This window comes from Solea solea, chromosome 16 (genome assembly GCF_958295425.1).
Source record: "Solea solea chromosome 16, fSolSol10.1, whole genome shotgun sequence".
Classification (NCBI taxonomy): domain Eukaryota; kingdom Metazoa; phylum Chordata; class Actinopteri; order Pleuronectiformes; family Soleidae; genus Solea; species Solea solea.
The window spans coordinates 19,304,923-19,330,769 of NC_081149.1; the positions used below are offsets into that span (position 1 = coordinate 19,304,923).

The following is a 25,847-nucleotide window of genomic DNA, read 5'->3' on the forward strand; positions in this document are numbered from 1 at the left end:
GGCTGATTGTTCTCAATTCCCTTGTAAGTCATTTTGGATAAAATGACATGTAATGTAATGTACATGTCAACGACTGCAGAGTCATCAGAGAACTTCTGTAGATGGCAGGTCTCTGTGCGGTTAATCCTACTCATTTGTCTTGACTGCTTGTCATGTTTTAACTTTAACCCCAGAGTGATAACAATGTAACTTATGTTTTTTTGTCATTGAAACTCAGGAAGTTTAATGCCATCTACGCCTTAATGTCGTTCACACATTTTAACAGTGAGTGGACGGAGTCATTTCTTATTAGAGGTACTTTGTGAAAAGACGAGAGGTCCCAGAATCAAACCCTGCAGTACCCCACAGTGGAGGAGTGCTGTAGAGGACAGTGTTCAAAACTAGACATCTGAATGCTGTGGTCAACTGTATCAAAAGCAACAGTCAAATCAAGCAGCACAAGGATAACCCAGTAACCAGAGGCACTGGCAAAAAATGTCTTTAAAAACCCTTAATAGTGCAGACTGTATACTATTTCTGTCTAACAAAAAAGCCAGCATCGTTAGCCTGGAGAACTGCTGCTTCTCACCCATTGGTAAGCTAGCCGGTACTGGCGGAGGAGGAAGAGTTGATGGATGCCGTTTAATGGCATACATCCTCTGACTGTGTTTCGACTTTTCTGTGGTTCTCTTCCCGGGTTCTCTCTGAGGCTACACTGAAGCCCTAGACGCTCCACCACAGCCGGCCATCAGGGTGCTGCAGATGGTCTGCAGCGCAGCAGGGCAGATGAACATTAACCGACAGTCCACTTACAGTATTTGACTAATAGCTGAGTGGCATTTCCGATCACATGGCTTTGGTTCACAATTTATAGTGGGTTTGATGCTACCCAATCCGTATTGCTCGTTGTTAACAGGACACTCAATTGACCCCAGCCATAGTGTCCTCCGAGTGCCAACTGTAATCCCAAGCCAGGACAAATGAGGGTGGTGTCAGGACTTGTTCTTGCACGAAACTGCATTTTATTACATTCCGTACTTACTTGAAGTCTGATATGTCTTATATTTTAAACCTTACTCACTTACTTGAGGTTTTGTTTTTGTTTTGTTGTGTCTTATTGAAGTGCTTTTGTTATTTTTGTGTGCCTTTAAGTCGCTGCAAAATCTCGTTATGTCCTCATAATGACAACACAAAATTATTGATTCTTGAAGGGCATCCAGGGTAAAACATTTTTGCCAAATCTAAAATGCTAATCATCTGCTTTGGCAACACCGAGAGAGAGAGAGAGCAGCCGAAAGAAAAAACAATGAACATTAACAAGGACAACTGAGCATTTTCCACGATCTCTGCATGAACAGTAGAGGCAACACCAGGCTGAAGGGTAAACTGAACCCAAAAGAACTCATCATCGTCAAACAGCCATCAATACGACTCAGCATTTCTGAGTTTTCTATGGCGAGATTGACCATACAAGGGACTAAAAACAACCAGAGCACTGCCAATATGGCTGTGATGGTGTTGAAAGCCCTCCGCTTTGATTGGTCAACCCGCTGTCCATCCCCACTCACATTTCCTGGCCCAGGACGAATCAGAACACAGAGGACAGAAATGCTGCAGAAAGAGATGATGAGCAAGGACCCGGCCAGATAGACGAAATATGGGATATGAGGAACTGTAGCGGTGTACAGATAAGTAATACCAATCCAGGCGAAACTCTGCAGCCACACGCATGCTATGCTAATATTTCTGATCCTGACACCTCCTGACTGTCTCAGCCCCAAGTAGATGATGGGGTGAACCACAGCCAGATAACGCTCCACACATGTCAGCACGTGAAAGAGCATGAGTGAAGGAAAATACCCAGTTGTCATAATTAACCCTGGAATAAACATCTCTGAAACATCAAAGTACAAGGCAAAGAGTTCCAAGATGTTTCCCAAAGTGAAGATCAGTTGTTGGACAACGGAGTGGTAGGCAAAGATGTCGGAGTGGCTTGTTGTTGCAAAGGAGCGCTGCTGCCGCCATTGCTGGTAACCCACGTAGAGAACGAAGATGGAGAGAGGGGCGAAGAGGATGGTGTGGATGGCAGTAAGGGATGTGGTGATGACTCTTCCACCCTCAGACTCGTGGCAGTAAATGATGTCAGAGGAAGAAGAGTTGGCTGTCATTTTGGTTTGCGTGACGTTGCTTTTGTGGAGAAATAGGAGAAAACAGCCTCAGAAATAGGACAGATTGTTATTGATTCATAACACATTTTTTGTAATAATTTATTTGTTGGTTAAGAGACGAATAGGACCGACACTTAAGGTGGGGCACGGTATGGAGAAAAGAAACCAATATTATTCACATTTAAGAAGGTGAAAAATGTGAGAATATAAAATCCTATTTACAAAATATTATGGTCAACTATCAAAGTAGTTGGCCAATCATTTTATAATTGTTGCAGCCCTAATCACAAATAACCGACACGCCATAAAGGTTATGTTGAAAACAAACATAACAAGTAGATTTTCAGTTTTGTCATGATAAACAAACAATTAGCGCTGCAATTAACAATTTTTTTCCCCTAATCTTAAAATTAAAATGTTGATCAGTGTTTTCCCAAAGCTAGAAATGATGTTCTCAAGTGGAGCAAAGAAACCAGAAAATATACACATGTAAGAAGCTGAATAATCAGATAACTTGTTTTAGTTAAAAACAATTTCTACCCATTAGGGTTGTAAAATTTGAATGTTTCCATGGGAATTAATTTCCATTTTATTCTCATTGAGGCCCATGAATTCCCATGGAAAGTTTCTGGAAATTTACCAGAGGTTTTCAGCTCCCTTTGCAATTAAATTAAATTAATGAATTTGTTGTTTGGTGTTTCTTTTAGTCATGCTTTGTTATATGGAGCAAATAAACTAAACATATACTCATTTCAGGAGTTGAAATATCTGAACTTGTTTTAATTATTATTTAAAATACACACATTGAGGGTTCTCAAATGTGTTATATACAGATTTTGGCTTCTGCTTTAATGTTGATGCTTGTTAATTATGGTTTTAAACTTTTAAACTCAATCACTGGAAAGAATTTTGTTATTTTGTCATTGATAGTGAACTATTTTATATTAATTTTGAAGAAAATGATGTTGAAATATTGCCCAACCCTAGTCAATTTACATGTTTCCTTACAGGTCTAGTTACGAGGCTATAATTATTACTATTATTATTATTATTATTGTTATAATGGCATTATCATTTTTTATTATGATTAAAATTGATATCTGCATAAATTCTTACAGCAGGTCAAACTGCTGCTTGTATAAATGACATAATACTATAAAGATATTATAGTATTATATAAACAACCATCTTTTGAACTATTCAGACACAGCTTATCAGTCTCTACTTGTTTTTCTTTCATCTTCAATAGCATTTTCTTTCTCCACTGAACTCCTGAAACTTTAATTGTCATAGAAAGTGTCGTCAGTTACACAGATCAGTGAAGAAAACCATAGATGTTATCAACGGAAACCTTAGAATTCAAAATGTGAACTGAAAAAAAATGCAATTACCTTCTGCAGCGTTTGTTTCTGACCGTGTGTCTCCTGAAATATCAACGATGAACTGACAGCAAGAGTTTTTGCATGTTGTCAAACTAACGTCAAGTTTTTGCAAATGATCTTTGTTCCCATGTACCCTGGATGAGCCACTGCAGCTGTGCTTAAAGCCTTGATTTGAATAATGTAGGCGACCACAGACCAACTTTCCAACCACTTTTCAGTGTCTTAATTCGGAGAAAGCACACACTTGGCGTTTAATCAAACAATTTCAGGGAGGAGATTCCAATAATGTCTTTCTTTGAGGTGGAGATGAATTACAAATAGACGGAATGACTGGATGAAAGAATGAATGATATTTGATATTTGATGGTAAGCACTACGCTTAATAAACACAGATGAAGATTAAAATAGATCATTTTATTGGCGTAAATAACATTTCTTCAAATTGGTGAGTAACAGCAGGCAAATAATAAAATGAATGCAATAAAATATGATCACCGCTGGAGGGCACAAGAGAAAAATAAAATGTCATGTCTCCATGTTACTAACTGTGGGACAAAGTAACAAACATGAATGAGTAAACCTGAGAAAATCCCACTTCAAGTTGGTGCTTGTATTGTCTCTTCATTGAAAACACATCTTCTTTTTGAAATTAGCCAGGAATGACTGTAGTTACTACTTGACTGTAGGGTCCGTACCGGTCAAAGATGTCTTTGCCCACCACAGTGACGCATATCTTGTGCCCACACTTGTACTTTGTCATCATCACACACATGGGCAATGCAAAGGCCTTCACTTCACCCAGCAGAGACCAGTCTGGGAAGATGCCGCTACCCTTCACCTTTTCAGTGGTCATGTAGATGCTGCAGGAGGGCGAAAGAGGCAGAAAGAGGGAAAAACAAAAGGCGAAAACAGTTAGAGTGAAGGCCATTACATGAACTCTGCTTCCATCAAGCTGGCAATATGTTGGCATGAGTCATGCTGTATTAAGTGAAATAGCCGTCATCATCGTTGCTGAGAGTGGCTGTTTTTTTAGAAGCAGAGTGATAATGAAAAAAAAAGTATCTACACTAATTAGAAATTAAATTAATGTCAAGTAAACAGTGTACAGGTTCCTCCATCCATCCATCCATCTTCTACCACTTTATCCTCCACATGAGAGCGGGGTACATCCCGGACAGATCGCCGGTCCATCACAGGGCCACATAGAGACAAACAACCATCCACTCTCACACCTACGTTCAATTTAGAGTGTCCAAGTTGCCTAATCCCCAAATCTACATGTTTTTGGACTGTGGCAGGAAACCAAGGAGACCATGTGGCCCATTCTCAGTTCCCTGATTCTTCAAATCCTTATCATTGATAATCATATAATTGTGGTCAAAACACCAGATTATCACAAAATCAAATCAACACATAAACAAAAATGAAACCACATCCAAAATCCAAACAGCAGCACTCTACTCACACACATGTTGTGGTTCACTCTTAAGGTCGAACCTCACAAATGCAGTTAGAGCCAGACCAGTACGGCCTCTGTGCACACACTGGCACAGAGAGTGTCAGTTAAAATCACTGACTTTAAATGGGCAGAAACATGTCCTTCAAACATCACCTGCTCTGTGCGGCCTCTCACCTGTAGCTTTCCATGGTTGGAGCAGAAGGATCTTCCTTCTCCACCTTCCACAGCACAGAAAGGCCAGCAGGTTCCCTGATGAGAGCCAGATGTACCACTGGTCTCTGGGGAATGTTGTAAGACATGGCTTCCATCTTCAGCGTGGAGGGAAAAGAGACGGGAGGGAGCGGAGGGTACGGGAGCTACGGGGAGAGGGTGAACAACGCTGAAATTGATGAGACACACAGTCAAGTGCTTTATGAACGCTGGTGGTTATTTTACCTCCTCTGAGACCGTGCGCTTGGGGCTGTTATTAACAGTGGAAGAGAGACACTGCACTTTTGTTTCAGCCTTTGGCTTCACGCTATCGTTGAACCGGTCGCCATCGTTTTCTTGATGCTGCCGATTGTTCCGCTCTTTCTTTGACACATTTCCATTTGGCTGAATGACACATGGCAAAATGAGTGAATACAGACAGGACACAACATTTGTAGGCGTAATTATTGTCACATGGCACATTTTGAAAAAGAATATATCTAAATAATGATGGATCGTACCATAAACTCTGGAGGAGAGTTATAAGGAGTGAGGACCGGAGGTAAATCCTCTCTTAAATCCGCAGCCTTCAAACCTTAACACGTATTATGTAAAGTCGAGAGCAGCAGGGGAGGAAACAGGAAAGAGCAGAGCAGCAAAAGGGATGTGGTTATTTGTTGGCGCACTGATCACAGACGATGCAAACGTACACTTGCGTAAAATCATCTTACCCTGATTATCGTCATGCAGCTTCTGTAGGGCTTCTTTTGTCGCTTCCTGGAGCAAACAAACAACCAATCAAATGGAGCCTCACAGTTTTTAATTTACATTAAACTACAGGAATCAACATTTATAAGCCCTTTTGAACAAATTCATCTCAATAATCAAATCGATTCTTATGCAGAAGACAATATTATTACTGGCCACTAAAAATCTCTTTTTTTACCATAGTTTGAAACAGCTTCCCACTCTTGTCCAGGCACTTCTTATCTGTTGAAAAAACATTATTGTTAATACACGTTTAACAAATACATATTTATACATTGTGTACATGTGCTTACTCTGCAATGCAGTGTCCACATTTCCATTCTCAGGATTTAACCTGCAGAGACGGCCAGGGAAAAAAGATTTACATGAAGGCTTCTCATAGTTCGCACAGAGAACTCAAAATACCGGACCTAGCTCTCAATACCTGAAGATGTCCGTGTTACTGAGAGATGGGCTTGAACGCTGAGAGGAAAAGATTTAAAGAATGAGCGCGTGTGTGCGTATAGGATGGCAGTTCATACACAATGCATGTACATTCGTATGTACAGGTACTGTATGTGCGTTTTTGTGGATTAAACCTTTTTCTGCATCATGTGGGCAAGAGCCAATTCTGCTCTTCTCGACATCATGTTGATTCGCACCTGAGGGACAGATAAATGTCAGAGAAACAAAAACACGGAAAATTCTGATGGATTTAATATCCAGGAATCCCTGGAAGAACCTTCGTGCCTAAATAAAGGATAAATAAGTAAATTAGACATAAATTAAAAAGCAGAAAAAACTGGTTAAGCTGGACACTGCTAAAATTCCACCCCATCATTTCTATAAATGGTTTCCGTGTTACCTCAGCCACTTGTTTCATTTCAGTTCAGTGTGTATTTTTGTACCACGTCTTCCAGCCCACAGTGTCTTTCCCACACACACACACACAAACCCCCACAGAGCAGATGATATTTCTCAGATCTTAAAGGAATACGTCACTGATTTGCATTTAGTTTTGTATTACTAGAATAGGGGTAGTATTTATTTATCTTCATTCTTTTTTTTGTTACGTGCCCACCAGTGACACTTGGTCCTGTTAGTGAATTATTCTTTTACGATGGGCTTACCTCAGCGTGAAAACCAGGAGGAATCGCCACACTCTTAATAATGTATTTTGTTTGATATGAATATAATCCTACTTTTTATAATCAAATGATCAAATATTCATGCCCAGCCCTAGTAAATGTGTCGCGTTGAACAAATAAATAAGCAAAAAGAAAATTGCACAACTCCTTTCACTGACCTCCAGCTTTTGGATGGAGCGTTCATCTTCAACCGCACGATCTACATTTTGAATCTTTTCTATTAAACCCAGCAGCTTGGCTTCATTCCTTTTCACTGCATTGCAAACCTCCTGCTCTATCAGTAGCTGAACCTGTGAATACAAAATGGAAGGGACATTAGTATGGTTATTCAGTCATTTCAGATACACATTAGTAAATGTAACCACAGTGCAAAGAAACCTTACTTCAGACTGGGACAGTTTTATCTTTTCATCACTGGGTCCTTGGGAAGGCGTCAAGGACAGCGTCCTCTTCTTTCTTCATGCAAAATGCATACCAACACACAAAAACAGGACATCGATATACATTCAATTAATCATGTTTAGTACAATAAAAAACTATTTTTTAGTCTACGTTGTGATTGAGGTGATTACTGTATCGTGACACTAAGCTATTTTGGACTCATTACCTATGTGAATATAAAGCTGCCTCATGTTTTACCAAGGCAATGATTAAGTGGCACAGAAGGCTTTAACAGGACTTTAACGTGTAATTGTTTAAGCATAATTGAAACGTACACAGTGAGGTATTTACTGTCACGGCAAATGTAAAGAGTTGACAATTCAAGTAGATATTTGGCCACATTCTGACCTAGTGACATCCATCCTCCGTGATCTGAGTGCAACTATACTGGCTAACTTTAAAATGCATCCTGGATGCATCTCCTGGCTTCCCTGGCCTTTATACTTTCAGTGATGTTTGTGCGTGTGTCTCTGATGTGTCCTGGGGATGGACCGTGTTCATGCAGCTCAAGAATATGGTCACACGTTTCCTTAAACTACTTCCAGTTTACGTGGATGGTAAACTGGTAAAGCTTTGACACACTCTCTAACAGAATAATACTTTGTTCTGCAAATATGGGACTGTGAAGTGAACTCACTCATCCAGAAGACACCGGGCCAGAGCTGCATCGGATCTTAATCCTTCCGCTGCTTTCAGTGCACGCCACTCTTCAAACGCTTCTCCAATTGCCACTCGACAATCTCTTTGACGGCACTTTACCTTCTGGGACAAACGCTTGCGTTTCTTGGTGGAATGGTTTGGTGTTTTGAAGCCCACGCCACTCTCATTGTGATCTTGAACCTCTGCCATTTTTCACCCGAATTGAATCAAGGCTGAAGCTGAAGCTGCATGCCGACGTCATCACGGGGTTGACGACATCATGAAACCTGGCAAGAGCAACAGCCACTATTCATTTACTGGACTTCAAATTATTCAATATAATATAATAACAATGACGTTACGACAACCACAACAATATCATCTTCCAAACTGTGCCAAGATATATTAACAGGTAAACTATACAGACAAAAACTCTAAAACATTTAAAACCAAGCACTGGGAATCTATTCAGTGACTAAAGGTTTATTTTGATAGTTTGTTTTTTGCTTTGAGTTTGGTGAAAATCGCTAAATATATATATATTAAAATAGTAATAATAGCATTTGATTTAGTGATGTACTCAACATTACACCGTTACACAATCTAGAAATGGGACAGTGACTTTGTAATGGAAAATAACGCTTATTATTCCTTAAATTTCTTGCATAGTTTAGTTCTAATACTTACTGTCTCGCACCAAACAGGGTAATGCCCACACGGAACTGATTGACTAATCTCTCTGTTTCCGAGACCCAAGGCCATATTTCTCCTTTCATAAGCGCCTTTTGTGTGCAGCACAGATAAGTTCATGACTTGAGAAAACTATGCATTTTCTCTGAGGTGTTTGACCATCTTGACTCTTTCTTTCTCTATGTTTCCACAATCAGCTGATTAATGTGAATTTTCATCATCAGTGAATGGAGTAAAGAAGTTATATACATTATATTTGAGTGAATTAAAAATGCTGTCTAGTCTAGCTCGCTGTTTGTAATGCAACCCTGGAGATTCCTGCTTCTTTCCAGTTATTTCAGATCCTGAAGATTTATACAGTAATGATATTATTTAAGATTCTTTGTGTTCCACTTTGTAATGCAAGTAACTTGTTATAACATGAGTTAAAATGTAATTTTAACAGTGTTAACACTGTTGACGACGTCAGTGTTTTCTGTAACATTCATAATGAGCATTTCATCTCTATTATTTAGTGATGGGAATACTGGTCAAAATGAAGAGATGAGATATCGGACAATCCAAAAATCCTATATATGGCACGCTTCACTCTTTTTTGGGAGAACAATGTTTGTTACACAGTTGGAGAATTGTGTCTTTGAAATCACTCGGCACAAATGTGTTGTTAACAGCTTCACAGTTCATAAAAGATGACAGTATCGGACAAATATCGGTATCAGTTAAGTGTACAACTATGGATTGATGTTTTCTGAGTAAAGTAGATTACAGACAGAAAACTTAGCCCATTTACATTTTAGAATCTAAAATGAACAATATATATTTTTTAATCCACGTACACGTTGCCATGGAGATGATCAGTCTCACCTCGTTGTCTTATGTTGTGTAATTATTGACTCCTCTCTGCTGGGCTTGGTTTGTGTTCAATCAGACTCGAACTTCTGTTTCAACAGAAACACACACACACACACACACACACACAATGGGGGTGGGGTAGCTCAGTGGTTAAGACCTGAGCTGTCCCACATCATCAAAGACATGATGGTCGCAAATTCAACTCCACCCCTGGCAGGTTGTACTAACTTCCCTTGTAAGTCGCTTTGGATAAAAGCGTCTGCTAAATTACATGTAATGTAATGTAACACAATCATTGGGGTTATGGATGGACAACAGTTATTAAAGTAAAAACCAGAGACTCATTTGTGAACTACGCTAAAGAGTCACTGTCATAGTGAACAAAACAACAGCTTATTTTCGGGCTTGTGAACCGGAGAGGAAAAAGTTTGTCTCAGTAGAGCACTACACTTAATAGTTTAACCCGCACCGTTAGAAGTGAGCAGAATATGAAGCTTACATTTCAATTCATGGGAGTAAATACATCAGAGGGTCTTCATGATGCTTCTTTTTCTTCATACTACTTCTTCTTCTTCTTCTTCTTCCTGGTGTTTAATGGCGGTTGCCAATTCACCTTCGGCGCACTACCGCCACCACCTGGTATGGAGTACGTCTATATACTGTATATTCTATTAAACCACTACCCAATGTGCCCTAAATGAACAGCATTGTTAATTATCAAAATTATCTTTTTTTCATGTTTATGCAATGGTTAATACACCAGTATGTAGAAGCTTTTTAACCCAATGCTAAAATAGTATAATTACTATTGTTGTTGTTCATGGATTTCCAAATTTAGAAAAAATAAAGTACTTTAATCCTCACATTATCATTGTCAGAATTTAAAATTGCAAACCTTTACATTCAATAACACTGCAGGATATTACTGTAAGAGAATTAATAGGCAAATGTGTTGTTTCTTTAGAGGGGCAAATCCACCACTCAGCTGCTAACACGTTTTACTTATACTTTAACTTCTATGAATTAAATCTCCATATGACCTGTGCTCATATTTTTCTTCATGTTGACTGAATTTTTGATCAGTGTGCAATGAGTAAACAATGATACTTGATCCACAGACACGTTTGGCACAAACAAAAACATTTTATTTACTGTAAAATACATTTTTTTGAGCTCTACATCTGATGTGGATGAAGCTCCTTCTAAAATTCTTGCAGGGGAGATGAGACTTTGCCTGATTTGTGCTTCCTGACAGAAGCTTGCAGCAAATCTGTTCAGTGGCCTGAACTGTTTTCTGTCAGTCCACTAGGTGTCAGTAGCAAACAAACAATTTAGTTTGACATGACATAAACACAGGTCAAAATACATGGCACAACGTCGTTTAATTTGCCTAAAAGAGTCAAAGCAACAAGCATGAATTCTCTTTCACTCTCAAATCTGTGACCAACGGGAGACAACGGCACAAAATGGGTCATTAATACTTCAATAAGCAACAGAAATATTTCAGCTGCAAGTAAAATGTTAAAATAAAATCCCTATAAATAGAATTTTGGCTAAAATGTCAGCATGGCACTATGGTTCTCTGAATAGATCGACACTGATTGAGATACAGTACATCTACATCGACACAAAACACACTACAGGGAAATCATCACAATGTTAAAACAATCCTAAAAACAAGTGTAGCTCTAATATTCGACTCTTAAGACAGAAGGCGGTTGAATGTCTGCAACAGAGTACGCTCTTTATGTTCAAGTTCATTCATTCATTGTTTAAGATACATTTTGAAATCAAAGCGAAATTTGAAAATAATCTTTACACAATCGATAATAACATGTATTTTTGAAAGCCTTTGAAACTACAATAACTTACTTTGCGTCTCACCTACAGGTAGACAGAAGCTTGCATGCAAACAGGATGCTTATCATTCAGTTTAACACTTTCAAAGATGACAACTGCACAAAATGCTACATGAACAAAAATCATAATCTTGGCCTCCGATAGTCTCTTTTGATCATTTTCAAGTATCACCTGGAGATAATAGAGCTAAGTCTTCACTTCCATTTCTCTTCCCTGAATATTCACTTCTGACGAATGTTAACCAGCCTCTGTGGTCCGGAGTTTGTCCAACATGAGCATAATGTCTGTCACGAAACAGCCAGGTGCACCACTGTGCGTATGTGACTTCCACAACCAGCAACAAGGAAAAGGAAAAGAAAAGCAATTTGTGTGGTCGGTGGCTAAACTGGGATCAAACCTCTCTTTACTGCTGGAGATGTTTGGACCGAATAAACAGTAGCGTGACCAGAGAGGGAAGACTAATCTACTTCATACACCCTCTGTTACGTGGTAAAGTAAAGAACAGTGGTTTCAAACAATAGATAGCGTTTGTCTTTTTTGTTTTTCTCTCAGTGAACGAAAAAACAAAAACAAAAGAAACACTAATGACAAAGAGATGCTTATTCTTATTTCAAGTTTGCATGTTTCTGTTTTGTCATTTCTTTTTTTTTAAATCCCAAATATCACAGCACATCATTGGTTCCTTTTACATCAATAAAATACAAGTCAGTAACATAAGATTACAAACAAAAGGGTTAAAGTCCTACATATTATACCTCAAACTAGAGCTTCACTACACTTCCTATATGCTACGGTTAACACAAGCTTCTCTCTATTACTTTACCACACACACACACACACACACGCCGCGACTGTAGCGCAGTCGTAGAAATATGGTTTTTGGGAAGTGCCTGAAATATACATACACAGCAAATACACTATGTACAACGTAATATCTAATGATTATAGCTTCACTAAAAAAAAGAGTAAGGATCCATTGGGAAGTCCGGGGGCTTGTGTCCCCACTTTTCTTCTTCAGATGAGATATTTTAAAGTTTATATGAACGGTGTGTGGACAGAGAGACATGAGCAGTGGAGAAATGGACATGTTGGAACATATGTAATGGCTGAGTGTGCGTGCGTGTGTGTGTGTGTGTGTGTAGTCTCAGCTGGACTGATAAAGTCTCATGTCATATTTAATATTTGTGCAGAGCAGTGAGTGCATTTGCATGGAGTCGATTTGAATTGACCTTTAAGCAAATACGCCTGTCAGGTATACTCTTGTGTGATGAATCACGATTGTGTTTCCTGTCGTCGGTGCTTAGATGTCATGTTACCGGCTGTCGCACACGCTCAGGAGCTTGTGAAGTCCTAACACATCTTTACTACATTCAGTGAGAACAACACAGCACCAGAGGGAAGAAGGGTATGAGACTGTTTGAAGGTCTGAGTGTGGTGAGACTGTATGGATTTATGGTATGTTTATTAATATTTTTTTGCAATTGTATCATAAATTCTAAAGGTTAGACAGAGAGAGCACGTGCAGCCATGTTTGTGGAGGAAAAGTTTACATCTTGTGGAGGAAAAGTGTTCCTATTACATACATAGGAACGGTGCTTGTGAGACTTTCACGTCCCATCTTATTTGCGCTTCCTGAGCACCAGGTACATTAGGCCGCTGGCAAGAGTCATGGGGAAGCTTATCCAGGCCAGGATGTAAGAGGAGCCGTAGGAGCCTTCCTGAAGACTCGGTGTGTGGAAGGACTTGTTCTCAGCCGTGTAGATGGACGCACCGATCATCACACATAGAGCTGGGAGAAGGAGAAAAATTACACTCTGTAGTTGATGACTTAATATTTCAACTCTAGTTTTGATTCAGTTACTTGCAGCCAGTTGGGCCGTTTAAGAGAAGACTAGTTGGTTTCTTGTCTTGGGACATATGAGAAGATCAGTACCATTTTCATATCTGCCTGTTACCTACCTAAACTAAGGAAAGCAGTTCGCCTCCAAAAGGTAACAAATTCAATAAATCACTCTGCCTTGAAGCTGAAATTTATGGATTTAAAATGTAACAGTGCATTCTATATTCAATGCTGGAAAACATCTTCAGCACTTGGCGATACTGGTGGACCAGTTTATTGTATAAAGAAGAGATTTCTTTGCCTAACATCCTAACCAACATTAGCTTTATGACATTAGTTTTCTTGGAGTCTGTTAATCTGGGCAAAATCTCATAGCCTTTAGTTTGAAATGTGCTCCTGCAAAAACCTCTGCTTAAGGGCCAGTTAGATCTTACATTGCCCTCCCCCCCAAAACCAAGGGCACACTCTACCTCACCCTCGACAAGAATCAGCATACAACACCCTACACCTTCATGTGTGAACAGAGGTGTAAGAAGCAGAAGGCCAAACAATATTGAGCCAAAGTAAGAAAACACTGAAACTGAGTAATCTTAAATTACAGTGACAGACTTTAGCACATTATGGGTCTGTAACTGGTTTTAAATGACAGAATAATCCTTTTCAATGAGACCAAGCCACATGTGCATAGGCTCTTTGGTCAAATCTTGGCATTTAAAACTTTACATAGACGTTCATCTTGCAACAGTTTGGACAATGCAGGGATTATTGGCGGGTCAGCTTGAAAGAACAACAAACAAGAAGGCAAAAGCTGTGTCACTTACAGGCCAAGAGCTGTATAATAGCAGTGAAAATGAATCTCTCTCCTTGCTTGATCTTGAAGAGCTGAAGAATGAAGACAAAGAGGCTGACCACACATAAAATGGTGGCCAGGATCATAGTGGCCTGGACGGCCTGCAGGTAGGCTGAGGGGCAGAGGATGAGAGGTGTTAACACAGAGAAACACAAACTTAAACACACATACACGCACACGCAAAGGCTTCTCAGAGCTGTGGACAGTCTTACCTGCATCTCTCGTATGGCTGCCGGCCAAAGGGAAGCAGGTGGAGTTACAGGAGTACCACAGGTCACTGTAGATCACCTCCATCCCAGGTGGCGACACCACCCACCACACCTTCAGAGAGGGAGGTGCATGAGACGTTGTTAAGAACAATGAAAGCGTCCGGTGCTGCCGTGTTTCACGGTGTAAGGTCACTGCGGGCTCATACTCACATTGTGAATGGTTGCAACAAAGAGCAGGACAGTTGCAGCCAGGTGGAAGAGGATGATGAAGGCTAGGATGATCAACATGGCTGCCCGTCTGTGTGGTGCACTCGGTCAGGCCAGTTAACTTGTCTTGAAGGGTGTTTCAGTGGCTGTACGCGGCGCTCACGTTCTAACAGCGTGGTATGTTAAGTGTGAGACGGCGGTCAGGAGTGGACCAAGGTCTCTCACAAGGAGATAAGTCTGTTGGATAAAACACACAAACACATTACATTAAGGACACACAATCCTTCTTACTTTTCAGCCAGGAACAAAAATATTCATATTTATAAATATGACAATTCTGCTTCACTTTAAAGGTCCGATGATGAAGAGGATTTATTGGCAGAAATTGAATATATAACCCATAATTACGTTTGTATAACTGCATGTGTGAGCAGACATGAAATGGCCTGTAAATGGCCACTGTAGCCTGACATGTCACTCATTTTTTCACACTAGATCTTTTAAAGTAAAAGATTTCAGTATTTAAAAAGTTCTGTTATTGAACAAACTTCTTTTTTTGTTCTGTTATTTCTTTAAGTTCTCATCTATTTTATAATTGTCACATTATATTAACATGAACGTAACATCAGCCTCTGTAGTCTGTACATGTTTGTTGATTTTCATAACTGTGACGACACGTGCACGTGGAACCAAAACCAAAATACAACATGAAAAAGTCACACAAATGTTCATTCTTCCCACAGAGTCTACAAATGATAGAAAATGCTATTTAAATAAGACCCAGATTTTCTGCTGTGTGTGTGTGTGTGTGCACAGTTACGGCATGTGGGAATGCAGTGTTTACTCTGCGGTGATTAACTGCCTTAATCCTGACTATGACTTATTGATAGTACCAACGGGTCAACTGTTTACACCTTCACAGCGGCAGCCTGTGCTCCGCTCCCTCTTCAGTACGAACATATACACACGGCAGCATTAGCAGACAACGTGACCCAGTGATACCAAGAAAAATATGCCTTCCACAACCAGATGCTTCATCCCGGATACACTTGCATTACGTTTGCGTGCTGTAAAAGAAACGTGTTTATTTTCAAACACCAGCTTATCCTTGGCATTTGTAGCGTTATGACACAAAATAACTCTCGGCAAGAAAACAAAGTCAACTAAAACTGTGTGTCCAGAGGTATGTGGCTTTAGAAAAGCATGTTGGCAGTCATAACACTCATAACTCCTCACGAAGAGATAAACATCTGTTGAAACCTGGTTTTGTTGGTGTAATTCTCTGTTTCTGAAAAACCTCCTTTTGCTGCAGTTCTTTTGTTGTTGTTGTTTAGTGCCGACTCTTTTTCACACGCGCTCATCTGCCATCTCATTAAAACTGACAGTTATATTATCCCGTGAAGTGTCTCTAATGGCAAATTTAATGAAATACCTCGTCCATTAACTTACCCAAGAACCCATGTGGTTGTTGTTTAAGAGTTTAGTTCAGCATGTAAAAACCCTGCGAGGATGATTCTGCTACAAATTGTCACACAAGACCCATTTGCGAGTGTAATTTCTTGCCAACAAAACCCTTTTACAACCGTTTTTCTTTCATTCTGATGCCACTGAACTTTTTACAGTGCACACATTAAATCCAGCCTCACTGTCTCGTGGGGTTAATCCACAACATAAACTTGCATGCGTGTGGCCACACATGAGTTTGCTATCTGGATCCAGATAAAATACCACCTACGCTTCAGAATCCGAGCAGGCAGAAACATAAACATGTTTAAAAGCACATGTGAGTGCGGAAACACACACACACACACACACACACACATGCAGTACATGCACTGAGCCAGACAGCACAGGGATTAACCCCCTTTGCCAAAATGGAGTCACAGTGAAAACAGCCTCTCCCAGCCGACAGGAAGCAGGCCACAGTTTTTGTGTGTGAGCATGTGGCTGTGGCGTGCGGGTGTGCCAGAGGATAAGCCCTCCCTGTCTGAGTTTGAGGAAGGGGTAACGGCATTTAAAGTGAGCTGTGCACTTTGATTCATTACATGGCTGTTTGTTTTTTTTAATAGTAAAAAAAAAGATTCACAAACCAAATGTTCATCATCATCATCATCATCATCGTCATCGTAATGCTTTTGGGAATGAAAGTGAAGTAGATAATAACATACTGAACACTGAAAGACGCGAGTGGATGTGAACGTGGACACGTGTAAGCCTGCATTTAAATACATGTTGCATAAGTAAACTGTCACTTCTAACGCACTACCATGTAAAATCCACTATGAGCTTTTCTATAAAAGTCTGCATAAAATAGCCATCATCGTTAACCCACAATACAGAATGTGCTTGTATACTGTAAACAGTAAATCGTAATCGCTAGATCTAAAGTGGCCAATCGTGTTGCACATTTTACCTCGAAGAGTAAAGCTCCAAACACAAAGCATCTCTGTGGTATATAAATCTAATCTGACCTGTGGGGACATTCTTTGAAGCAGCAAATTATCTCCTTCACCCACACACACACACACACACACACAGCTGGCTCTGATTCTGACTGTAGCTGCCTTCTTTCCTCCAGTGAAGAGTGCAGGAAAGGGTGGAGGAGTCAAGGGGGGAGGAGACAGAGGGAGAGGGAGGGAACCTCATTGGTGAGAAAATGGAGGGAAGAGAGAGAAAAACAAAAACACGAGCGAGTGTAAGCGTACAAACAAACTCGTATGTGCTCATACGACACATGCAAAACCTCGACTATATTGTTATGTGACGTTTCTCATAAAAGAAAATGAAAGAGTGAAGCACTTTAATTAAAACTGCTGTAGACTCGGATATAAAAGTCTAGTGAGTCATTTTTACTGTTTGTCTAAATTGTATGTATGTACATTCTCTTTTTTTAATGTGTTTTTATGTTATAAAAGGAATACTTTGAGGTTAATGAGGCTCATATAATGTATATAATATATCATTTACTTTGTGTAAGTTCACATGTCTCAGTGTGAGGACATGTGTTGACAGCATGTCTCCATGTCCCCCCCCCCCCCCCCCCCCATTCAACAAACAGACTAACAGAGACACACATTAACCTAAATGCAGATTCCTCAGGGATCCTTGGGAACGGCGTTGCCTCGCAGAGGTTTTCACTCAGCACCATTAGTAAAGTGTGAAAACACTGATCCTCACCTCTGACACACAGCAGCAGCTGCACACACGCACACACAGATGCACAAAGCTCACATATGTCCACATACACACTGTGTGCATTAGCCCTGCTGCTCTGGTATTCATAACATTGATATTTCACAGATCTTCATGCCTAATATATCTTAATTGACATATTCCCCCCCCCCTCCCAGCTGTGGTGCATGAATCAGGTTCATATCTGGATTTGTGTTCATGGACACAGAGGATTTTCATTTACTAGCAATGGGAAAAAATTATTTTGTTGCTGCACTCAAAACAGTCTCTGCTGCTGATTTGTTCATACTGTTATTGATTATTAATATATATGTGTTTTTTCTTGTTTCCTTCTCGTGTATGCACTTGTAATACTTTGACTTATTTCACCAACCTGCATTGGCAGTACAGATGTTAACATCAGCCATTGACTATAATCTGGCATATTTATGAGTAAATGTTCATCTGCTGTGCAATACATTCATTAATTCATAGGTTTTTTTAATATAATCCAACATTACAGCATAACTTCACTAGTATAACGTGATTTGCAGTTTTTATGTTTGACTTTTGGTGAGGGAAAAAAAACAACCCTAAATCTCAGATAAGAACAAATACAATGAGTGTAGATTGTGTCAGATTGTAGCCTCTTCCTCCTCCTCCTCCTCCTCCTCCTCCTCCTCTGACACTCAGGCTGACAGACAGACACAAATGCTGCCATACCTCTTCTCCACTCAGCCTTATAATAGGAGACTGGGGGACTCGGTGCAAGAGTGCAGCGCTGTGCTGACTGACGGATTCCCTTGCCTGGTGGAAAATGCTGACTTATAACATCCTTTTTTATACTCTTTTCATGAAATACAAAGCCACAGACTTAACTGGGCCTCTGACTCTCACGTCCCCCATCTCTCCCACTCTCTCTTTTTCCTGTGTCTCTGTCTGTCTCTCTCTCTCTCTCTCTCTCTCTCTCTCTCTCTCTAACTCTTTGTCTTTTGGCTGAGGATTTGTTGGTTTTTGGCAGTTAATATTTTTAGATATGATGGCATTTCATGTGGAAAAGCGCCATCAACACAGCAAATACAGAACTAAAGCTTGACTTACAATGAATCTTAAACGACCCACATAGTTTAGTCTGATCAAGGACATGACGTATGAATGTGTAGTAAAACTACGTCTTATTTTTAGAGAGAACACAAAAGGTGCATCCTCCCTGGAACAACGCCAGTAACTAAATAAAACGTTGTATACACACACACACACACACACACACACACACACACACACTGTTGGGATTTGGCACATATCCATCATTCAGTGAAATTGTTAATAGAGAGGAGAAGGCTGCAAATACACTCTGAAACAAAGACAATGTTGTTGGACATAAAGAATGAATCCCTGGTGTGTGTCAGGTTAGACCACCTCATTATAACACTCAACTGATTCACAGCTGTTGCTCCCAAGAATGCATCTCCAGCGCCACATTTTTTTGGCTTATGACTTAATTCTAACTTTATTATAGCTCCCATGCCTGGATTCGAGTGTTAAGACAATACTATTAAGCTTGTACCGAGTGTCTGGAATCTTTGGAATCTTTACAAACCTATAATAAGTGCTGCAACATCGACATTTTTGACATCACGGAGGAGTCGTGAGTGAGGAGTCTTATTGCCGTCAACGGAAGCCTCCGACCTAAACGTTTACTGCATTTTCCATACGAGGTTAGAAATCAAATATTGTGGTTCTTTTGGAGTTCTGACCTAGGGAGACTTCGGGAGGACGCACAGCAGACGTTTTTCTGTAGCAGTAATTGTCAAAGTGCTCAAAGTTTGACTTGAAATACGTTGCCATAAAGTCGATAAAATTGTGCTATATCATTATTGCAAATGGTGCAGAAGCAAGCTTCCATTGCGCCTGCTGGCTTTAGGCCGTGATAACATCTGATGTTATTGTGACACACATCACATCAAGCTGTGTGGATCTGTCACTTCACTCTTTGCACAGACGCATATTCGATAAAGTCCACATGCTGAGTTCAAAACAACTGAACTGAAGAAATATTTGGTTGAACTGAGTTTTTTTTTTATTCAGAATAACAATAGGAGCCCACGGTGTTATGGCACGGAGCCGGTGTGAGCAGCGACATCTGATAAGATGATAAGAGGCGATAAGAGGCGAGAAAAACTCGCTGTTGAGCTGGCCACAAAAAGAAGAACCGAGGAGCTCAGTAAAGTGGGTTGGAGCATTTTTACCGTTTAATTATTGTTTTGGTTCATTGTCGGTGGCAGATTTTCAGAAAGCCTCTTTAATATTTCATGACTTTCATGACTCAGTTGACAAACCGAAGGTTATGGCCAGACACTGTGAGCTGCAGTGGTCCTTATATCATAAATAGTTCCATTTGTATCATAATGGATCAGGGTTGGATGAAAGTCAGGGTTAACGAGAAAGGACAGTTTTCCGTTTTCCATTCAACTTATGCAGACTTTTGGTCAAACCCTGAACTCACTGCACACTCTATGCTCTATGCTGCCCACTTGGACTGCAGTAAAGAACGTTTGCTTTGTGTACAACTATCTTGCCTTTGACTATCTGTCAATCTATCTGAGTGAGAAACTCTGCTTATTGACAGGCTCTGTGATTAGAGTGAGTGCATCACACTGAGCTATTCTGAGCCGTGTGAGATAAGAATGTGATGAAGCCTCGTGCAAATATTACAATCAAACGTTTTCTGAAGTAATGACAGAGTCATGTTCTGTAAACAAAATGTGTTTGAGCTTTCTCTCAATGATAATGTGATAATATAATATGAATAAGGATGGATGTTAGAGTTTAAGCTGAAAAGGAGCTGTCAGGGAACTACAGGTCTTTTTTTTACAATCAATTGAACATTGGAAAACAATCTTTATCACTTAAGTATTTTATTTTATATTTATATGGGCTCTAATGGAACAGGCTGCCCAGTTTAAAACACTTATTTTTCTCTCTTTTGCCTACATACCTGTCCTTAACCACAGTAACCTTTTAGGGACACACTGGGAACACTCTGCACCTCTAAACTAGGCTCCTTCCTTCCTGCACTCCAGTCACATTTTTTCACAGAGGAAATTCTCTGCCTCTGGGAAACACTCGTGTCAGTAAAATGGTCGGTTAAAGTGAGGATGGAAACATCTTTCCACGTAACATGATCTTTAAATTCCGGGAATGCCTATGACTTTGACACAATGCCACTGCTTCCCAGCCAAGCGTCACATGTGTTATAACGGGGTAAATATCCTGTGTTATAATAAAGTTAACACCACACAGGCTGGGTTAGCAGCTGTTTTAAGGTGACGACAGACAGACAGTTGCAACTTGTACATTTATGATTTCTCACACATTCCTAATGTGACAGCGCAGAGTAACGACTCCCACACGGTCACCTGATTGGGAAGGTTTTAAAAAAAAAAAAAAAGAAGAAGAAGAAGAAGAATCTCCTTCTTCAGCAATTTATCATCCTCCACCACAGAACTCCTCCTTCTCTTTGTCCCGCCTCTGCTGCCACTCTCTGACAGACCTCATCTGCCTGTACCTTCGTGCCCCCACCCGCCCGTGTCTAATCCCGCTCCTCTCCTCGATCACACACCTCCCTCCTCCTGCTGCATTCACTGCGAATACTTTCACATTAGCGCCGTCAGACTTCGTCAAAGCAGTGACAGCGAGAAGACAAAAGAAAAACTAAAGATACTTTTATCTGTCATGGCTACAACAGTATTTGAGCATTATATCTGCTAGAGATTTAAAATTGCATTCATCCATTCATTCACTAAGGTGTATGTGTAGCTGCCTAACTAACAGCTCACATATATGCATGGTGCACTTTAAACTAATGTCATTAATGTCACTAATGTCACCACTTTGTGCTTACATGAAAAAGAGAGTCATTTTTTTAAATTGTTACAGTCTGTGCATAGTGGAGCATGTGATATATATATATATATATATATATAGTAATTTTGGACTGTATCTGATTTTACATCGATTCCCATCGCTTTTTATAATCACGATGATCATAGGAAAACACAATTATATACTTATATGTTAGAATAGCCTTTTCACCCCTCTGTATTCATACAATGGTTCGATCTTGATACACTTTCATTCTAACTGTTGTGACATGTCGTCACTCCTCCAGGTGCTGATGGAGATTTCTTAAATGATCTGGTTGAGGTTCCCATTTAATGCAGGCTCTGTGTTTACATGACAAACAAACTCCAACTGCAAAATAATCGAGGTCATCAGTTGCCTGAGAGTGGGTAGCGGTAAATTATCTTTTTTATCACGCATAATCTGTGCCGGGTACACGAGCTGTCCACCTGTCCCTATATAACCTCACCCTACTTCTCCATACTGCCACCTGTGTCTTGTATAAAGTAAAGTACAAGTATCTGACCAGAAGTCACTTTTTTTATAATATTACTTGAGTAAAGTCTTAAAGTATATGACATTTACTGTACTTAAGTATCAAAAGTAATTTTCTGATATAAAATGTACTTTTTAAGTTTTAGAAGTAAAAGTATTAAAAAAAAGTGAGGAGTTAGGATTGAGCACAGTGGTAGGGCGAGTTGTCTTTCAAATGGGAGGTTGAGGGTTCAATTCCTGGCTCTCCTAGTCTATATGTGTCCTTCAGCAAAGACACTTAACCCCATGTTGCAGCGTGTGAATGGGTGAATGTCAAAAACTGTAGTGTGAAACAGCTCATCTGGACTAGATAAGCTCTATATAAATACAGACCATTACCAACTCTAATTCTTCTGATTTTATTTGGTAGTAACGAGTAACAAAGATAGTTAGAGGAAATGTAGTGGTGTAAAAGTAAAGTAAAGTATAGATACGTGAATTTTGCACTTAAGTACAGTAACTTGACTTTGTTACATTACAACACTGCCTGTGGAAACTGATAGGTACAGCTACATCTAAACATAAACGTACAAGAGTAATCAAACTAATAATGAATGAATGAATGAATCCTTCACTCTCATTCAAGTGATGCTCTGTGCTTGGAGGACACAGAAGCAAAGAAAAGTGCAGCAAGAGAAGCTGGAGAGGGAGAGAAAGAGCCGTCCTTCCTCTGTGCCTCATTGAAAGCACTGACAGATGTGTGATTGTTGCTTATTGACACACACAGGTGTCACAGAGCTCCACAGACCGAGACAGAGTGTGACAGAGCCCACACCTCCTGCCAACTGTCACGTCCCCAACACATTCCAAATCAGACCTGACACGCTTCTCTGCAGCCCTACTGTCAACCACAAGAGGGCGCCCCACAGAAGGAATTCTGCCATCCGTCAAAACTTCAAACTACAAGTCAGTCAACGTCGGTATTTAAAGAGTAAAGTGGAAAGTATACACGTTAGGAGCGCCTGGAGACTTTAACACGCACGAAGGAGTGATCGCGTTTAGTTCTTTGAATTCAAACTTAATGTCACTGAGGAAAAGAAGCAACAGCATCAATAAAGTGCAATCATTTAAGTTTGTATAGCAGCGAAAACGAACTCAAATACAGTGGATGCGGTGTCTCCATATGGACAGACGCAAAGCGCAATGAGAAACACAGCATTTAAGTGACCCACGCAGGAACACGTCCCCTGTGTTCACGGGGAAAATGACATAGATGTTATTTCGCACATTGAGCGCACACAGACAAATAAATGTAAGTAACAGAGACACGCACACATTTGGTGACTGACAACGCCCCTTTCATTCCTAACGTCCGGAGAATTCTCCAGCAACAGGCGGCACGTTATAGTTCAAATAAACCAATTATTCTATAAACCACTGCAATAAGAGCTCATAAACACTCAACACTAAATCACTATCAAACTAAATAGTTGGATAATCATTTTTTTTAAAGAGATACACGTGTGTCTACAGAGCTCGAATTGTTTATAAATGATAAACTAAACATATGTGGAAGTGTTTAGTACATAAATAGAGCTTCAATGGGGGGGGAAAACACTCAATAAAAGTCCTAATAAGAGAACTGACTGACTCTGAATGGAACATGAGTCTGATGAAAATACTGACGTTTACTCACCGAGTTTGGAGAAGAGATGGAAACTGTGTGGAGCTCCAGATGTGACTGAGAGCGTCAGGGACGCAGCAGAGAGCGGAAGTGGAATTTAAAATAAATAATCAAATAAATAAGGTGGAAAATCTACAAGTAAGCGTTTAACACAGCAGCGACGAAGCGGGAGCTGGAGTTCTGTTGCGGCGCTAAAGTTGAAAAAAAAAAACTTTTTTAGAAGCGCACGTTCGCGCGCGCGGGTGCGACTATCGGGATCGCGCGTGGGAGGGCTGGAGCTGGAGATGTGGGTGTGGTTTGGAATTAAATATGCTTGTGTGTGTGAGAGAGAGCTATATCTTCACAACTTACACTGAATACGTTTTTAGCTTGACTCCTCCACTCAGTCACTCACTGTCAGGGAACTACAGTGCACTTCACATCAGTGGTGTGCACAGACATTTGGAAGGTCAGGGGGGGGGGATTAAAAGGGCACCACTGGTGGGGCAGGCACCTCTGGTATGCTTAATGCAGACGTGTCCAAAGAGCGACCTGTGGCCAAAGGCAGTCCGGCTCTGTGGATTGAATTTCTCGTGGACCTCCATATGGACCTCCACACTTTATTGTTTAATTAATTTCTATCACCGCGATGGGCATTTTCTATACACCACAGAATATCATGTCCTCTAAGCCAGTGTTTCTCACTGCTCTGCTTCCACACACCGGATTCAAATGTTCAGCTCGTCATCAAGCTCTGCAGAAGCCTGATAACGAGCCGTTCATTTGAATCAGGTGTGTGAGGACCAGGATTGAGAACCACTGCGGGACACTGTCATGTAGGGAGAGTAGGGAACCTCATAAAGGCACTCTTTTTGATTAGTAGGGCACCCAAAGCAAACAAAGGGTAACTTTTAGGGTAACTTTTTCCACTAGAAAGTCCTTTAGAAACAATACATTTTGAACATTTGGCAGTCTCTACAAAGAAAGGAGGACAGGTATGTTTCGTACCTGCTGTACATGTTAATCATGATACAAATTAGATGGAGCATGACTCTTGTGGTTGCTGTGTTGTCCGAAGAAAGATTTCCCACTAACAGCATATACGTCTTCTCTTACACTTCAGAATCAAAGACCGGGGAGGAAATTTTGGTCAAGTCCGACTCCAGTCCGACTATGTGTATACATACAGGAGTAATCGGACTATGAATCACATTCTCCAGGTACGTTAGTCTGACTAAGACTAGCTCGATTTTAGTCAGACTTACGCGTTTATGTGTTTTACGTAAACAAACTATTAACCTACATGTGAACGCACGCATGTGACTTGTTGCCACATTTGTGTGGCGTACCACTGGCGGTACACATACCACAGTTTGAGGACCATGGACCAAGAGAGAGGTTTACCAAATTGATGTTTATTTTTAAATTAAATGAAAACAATGTCAGTTATTGAGCTTTTCTTATGGGTCAAGCAAAACGGTCCATCTACAGCTGTAGAAGAAACATACAGAGAATGTTGTGGATGTTGACATCATCGGTATATGGTGTTCTCAGAATGTTGTAGAGAACAAGCTCTATTTTGGTAAATTCTTGATTAATTATGTTTTTGCTATTATTTATATTGTCTTTATGTTTGTTTTTAAACAAATAAGGGATGTTGATTTTCTAAGAAAAAATCTCTCTCTTCTTTCTGTGTAGGAGTGACACATGAGAAGATTTAAAGGTTTAAAGCTTGGCGGGAAAAGTGCCTATAAAAAACCATTATGGGAGTCGGGGTGGGGGGGTGGGTTAAAAGGCTGTTTCCTTACATGGCAGACGGACTGAAAAGGAGAGAGGAAAACAAACAACAGCTGGGTCAGCCAGAGTAGGAGACAGAAAGGGAAATTAAAAAGGGATGAAAAAGTCAAGAAGAGGAAGACATGAAGAATGAAGCAAATGCTGAATATGGAGTCAGTTGAGGAGCAGTGGATGAAAAC

The 25,847-nt window shown here is 40.2% G+C and overlaps 2 protein-coding genes across 6 annotated transcripts; both read right to left on the minus strand.

The window, feature by feature from the left end:
* Window positions 1-3,922: 3,922 nt before the first annotated feature.
* Window positions 3,923-10,282, minus strand: atf7ip2 (activating transcription factor 7 interacting protein 2). Of its 4 annotated transcripts, none has more exons than XM_058652565.1 (14): window positions 10,194-10,282; window positions 9,707-9,780; window positions 8,151-8,439; window positions 7,456-7,528; window positions 7,231-7,362; window positions 6,524-6,586; window positions 6,370-6,407; window positions 6,239-6,279; window positions 6,124-6,167; window positions 5,909-5,954; window positions 5,699-5,772; window positions 5,424-5,582; window positions 5,163-5,344; window positions 3,923-4,389 (listed from the first exon to the last, which is right to left on the minus strand). In XM_058652565.1, exons 3-14 carry the CDS (start codon window positions 8,360-8,362, stop codon window positions 4,179-4,181), a joined length of 1,275 nt encoding a protein of 424 aa, XP_058508548.1. In that variant the 5' UTR covers window positions 8,363-8,439; window positions 9,707-9,780; window positions 10,194-10,282; the 3' UTR covers window positions 3,923-4,178. The 4 variants fall into 4 exon arrangements, with proteins under 4 accessions (XP_058508548.1, XP_058508549.1, XP_058508551.1 ...); XM_058652566.1 differs by having other exon boundaries at window positions 9,679-9,780; XM_058652568.1 differs by having other exon boundaries at window positions 9,707-9,777; window positions 10,194-10,236.
* Window positions 10,283-10,813: 531 nt separating this feature from the next.
* On the minus strand, window positions 10,814-24,129 carry emp2 (epithelial membrane protein 2). Of its 2 annotated transcripts, none has more exons than XM_058654414.1 (5): window positions 23,905-24,129; window positions 14,664-14,897; window positions 14,457-14,565; window positions 14,216-14,356; window positions 10,814-13,343 (listed from the first exon to the last, which is right to left on the minus strand). In XM_058654414.1, exons 2-5 carry the CDS (start codon window positions 14,739-14,741, stop codon window positions 13,174-13,176), a joined length of 498 nt encoding a protein of 165 aa, XP_058510397.1. In that variant the 5' UTR covers window positions 14,742-14,897; window positions 23,905-24,129; the 3' UTR covers window positions 10,814-13,173. The 2 variants fall into 2 exon arrangements, with proteins under 2 accessions (XP_058510397.1, XP_058510398.1); XM_058654415.1 differs by lacking the exon at window positions 23,905-24,129 and adding an exon at window positions 17,132-17,146.
* Window positions 24,130-25,847: the final 1,718 nt, after the last annotated feature.

Coding starts and splice junctions, on each gene's coding strand:
- atf7ip2 (XM_058652569.1), bottom strand. CDS start 8,362: ATGGCAGAGGTTCAAGATCACAATGAGAGTGGCGTGGGCTTCAAAACA. Junction 6,408..6,523: donor CCCACATGATGCAGAAAAAG/GTTTAATCCACA, acceptor TTTTCCTCTCAG/CGTTCAAGCCCATCTCTCAG. Junction 6,168..6,238: donor TGTGGACACTGCATTGCAGA/GTAAGCACATGT, acceptor TTTTTTCAACAG/ATAAGAAGTGCCTGGACAAG.
- emp2 (XM_058654414.1), bottom strand. CDS start 14,741: ATGTTGATCATCCTAGCCTTCATCATCCTCTTCCACCTGGCTGCAACT. Junction 14,566..14,663: donor TTGTTGCAACCATTCACAAT/GTGAGTATGAGC, acceptor CCCTCTCTGAAG/GTGTGGTGGGTGGTGTCGCC. Junction 13,344..14,215: donor TATTATACAGCTCTTGGCCT/GTAAGTGACACA, acceptor TCCTTCTCCCAG/CTCTATGTGTGATGATCGGT.